The sequence below is a fragment of the Polistes canadensis genome, unplaced genomic scaffold (genome assembly GCF_001313835.1).
Source record: "Polistes canadensis isolate GaletaPanama2010 unplaced genomic scaffold, ASM131383v1 scaffold_557, whole genome shotgun sequence".
Classification (NCBI taxonomy): Eukaryota; Metazoa; Arthropoda; class Insecta; order Hymenoptera; family Vespidae; genus Polistes; species Polistes canadensis.
This window is the reverse complement of record NW_014570104.1, coordinates 1-2,286: the sequence shown is the minus strand read 5'-3', so window position 1 is coordinate 2,286 and position 2,286 is coordinate 1. Positions and strand designations below refer to the sequence as shown.

General features: G+C 23.5%; 1 protein-coding gene across 1 annotated transcript; it reads right to left on the bottom strand.

The window, feature by feature from the left end:
- Nucleotides 1-42: 42 nt before the first annotated feature.
- On the bottom strand, nucleotides 43-1,946 carry LOC106792691. The gene is made up of 3 exons (XM_014759191.1): nucleotides 1,748-1,946; nucleotides 1,027-1,186; nucleotides 43-312 (listed from the first exon to the last, which is right to left on the bottom strand). Exons 1-3 carry the CDS (start codon nucleotides 1,883-1,885, stop codon nucleotides 158-160), a joined length of 453 nt encoding a protein of 150 aa, XP_014614677.1. The 5' UTR covers nucleotides 1,886-1,946; the 3' UTR covers nucleotides 43-157.
- Nucleotides 1,947-2,286: the final 340 nt, after the last annotated feature.

The window sequence follows — 2,286 nt, the reverse complement described above, 5'->3', positions numbered from 1 at the left end:
AAAAGATTTGAAATAAAAATATTTATTGTCATCTTACAGTATATTATTTAATTATTATTATAACAATAATTTAATTAAACGTCCATTTTCATCTAAGTCGATATAAGATAGAAATAAAATCTTATTCATTTATAATTTATTTCATTAGAATTTGTAATTAATGTGTTGCAACGATCAGCATGAAATTTGAAGTACTGCTAGCTGGTATGCGATAATGTACGAGGACTTTGGATGATTCGAGTGTTGATTCGTCGATACATGCAACAGCATAACTACCCTGATTGTTCATGATATTCACATAGTTGATGATACCTGATCAATTAAAATATAAAAATATTACTTTTTCAAACGAATTCATATTATATAGATTGTTTTAAATATATTTCTATTTATTTTCCTATTATTTGTTATTTAACCTTTTTATTAAATTATTTTAAATATATTTTAATTTATTTTTCTATTTTATATCAGAATAATTTTTTCATTCTCACAAAAACCTGATGGGTGTTCCATGGGAACCTTTTCAAGGGTTCTACAAATTATTCTTCAAATATATTACATTGTATTTTAATATTAGTTATATTAAATGATAATTTAGATATATTTTATTATATAATATTATTTAAAACAATCTTTTGTAAAATATAAAAGAAAAAATTGATAAAAAAATACACGTAAAATTTGAACATTAAAATAATCTAACACATATATAATACATATTTATATTTTGTATCGTTTTCTTCCTCTTTCTCTCTTATTATATCATCAAAGTACTCGTTGAAGTGTAAATAAATTACAAAAAACACAAACACGTGCTCAGATTTTCTATACAACTGACATTAAAAGTTGTTTTCAGTATTAGATTCGTCATTGAAGGATAAAACACTGTTCAAAAACTTTCTTCCTATTTATTATTACTTCGATCGTATTAACCATCAAAATTTAAATTTCATTTTATTGAGACAATTGAAAAAGTTTCTAAAAAGGTTTGTAATAATTGTAATTAATGAATTAATTATTACTCACCGTTCGGTACATTTAAGGTCATCGAAAAACTATGAATTTCTCTTGTCGGATTATCAAATTGCAAAATTCGTCTGTAAACAATTTCATTTGGATATCGATTGCCTGCAAATGCATCACCAATGAATGACGGTGAACGTTCTTCTGATGGTACTAATTGTTTCTACAAATTTAAACACACAAATATATATTATTCATCCGATTTTTATTCGATTGTTTATTTGCTTTATTTTATTTCATTATTATCAACAAAATTCTATAATTTTATTTAAATATAAGCTATACTTATGTGTTAGTAATATATAAGAATTATAATTATTATTAAATTATATAACCATAATTAAGAATGTAATTTAGAAAAATATATAATACAATATTACATGTAGAATTATTTGTGTACAGAAAAAGTAAAACCAAAATTTGTATAACTATTAAATTGATTAACAAAAACACACACACACACACACACATGTATTTAATAATAATAATTGAATATAATTAATTAATTTAAATATAATTATCAAATTAAGAATAGATAGAAATAAAAAACAAATGTAAAATTTTAATCATTGATCATAACATAAATTAAATTTCGTTAAACTTTTTAACAGAACATTGAAAGTCAAATATTTTAAAGGATAAAAAAAAAAAACCTTATTAATATTATTTCTTAATAATTAATATAATAATTATTGGTTTTGATTTATAATTGTTGTTGACTTACCACTTGAGTTTTAGGCACGATATCGTTTTCACTTAAACTGATATCGGTTATCTTAGTTTTCGATACATCGATCGTTGAAATGATCGAAAATAAAAATCCAAGGTGGAACAGAGCAACGAAGAAGATTGAACGAAACATTTTGTACGTTTGTTAGGATATTGTCTGTTGACCGTTTCTTTTATAGAAACCCATCGAAGGTCTGATGTCGTGGTGGTCGTTGTCGTTGTCGTTGAACAACCGGGTTTTATCTGCTACACACGCTCGTGACACTCATCCTGATTTCATCGACGGTCATTTCTACCTTTTTTTCTTTTTTTTTTTTCTTTTTCTTCCTTGAATACAAATAATGAAGTTGACTTTTACGTGGGTGTGTCCGATAAGCTGAATCACAAAACATGTTAGAGAAAAAACAAAAAAAAAAGAAAAATCTATTACTATTTATTTTTATTTTATTACTCTTCTTAGTATTCGAATAATTTCTTCTTTTTTTTTTTTTATGTAATTGTATAAATGATTTTTATATTTATTTATTTATTTCT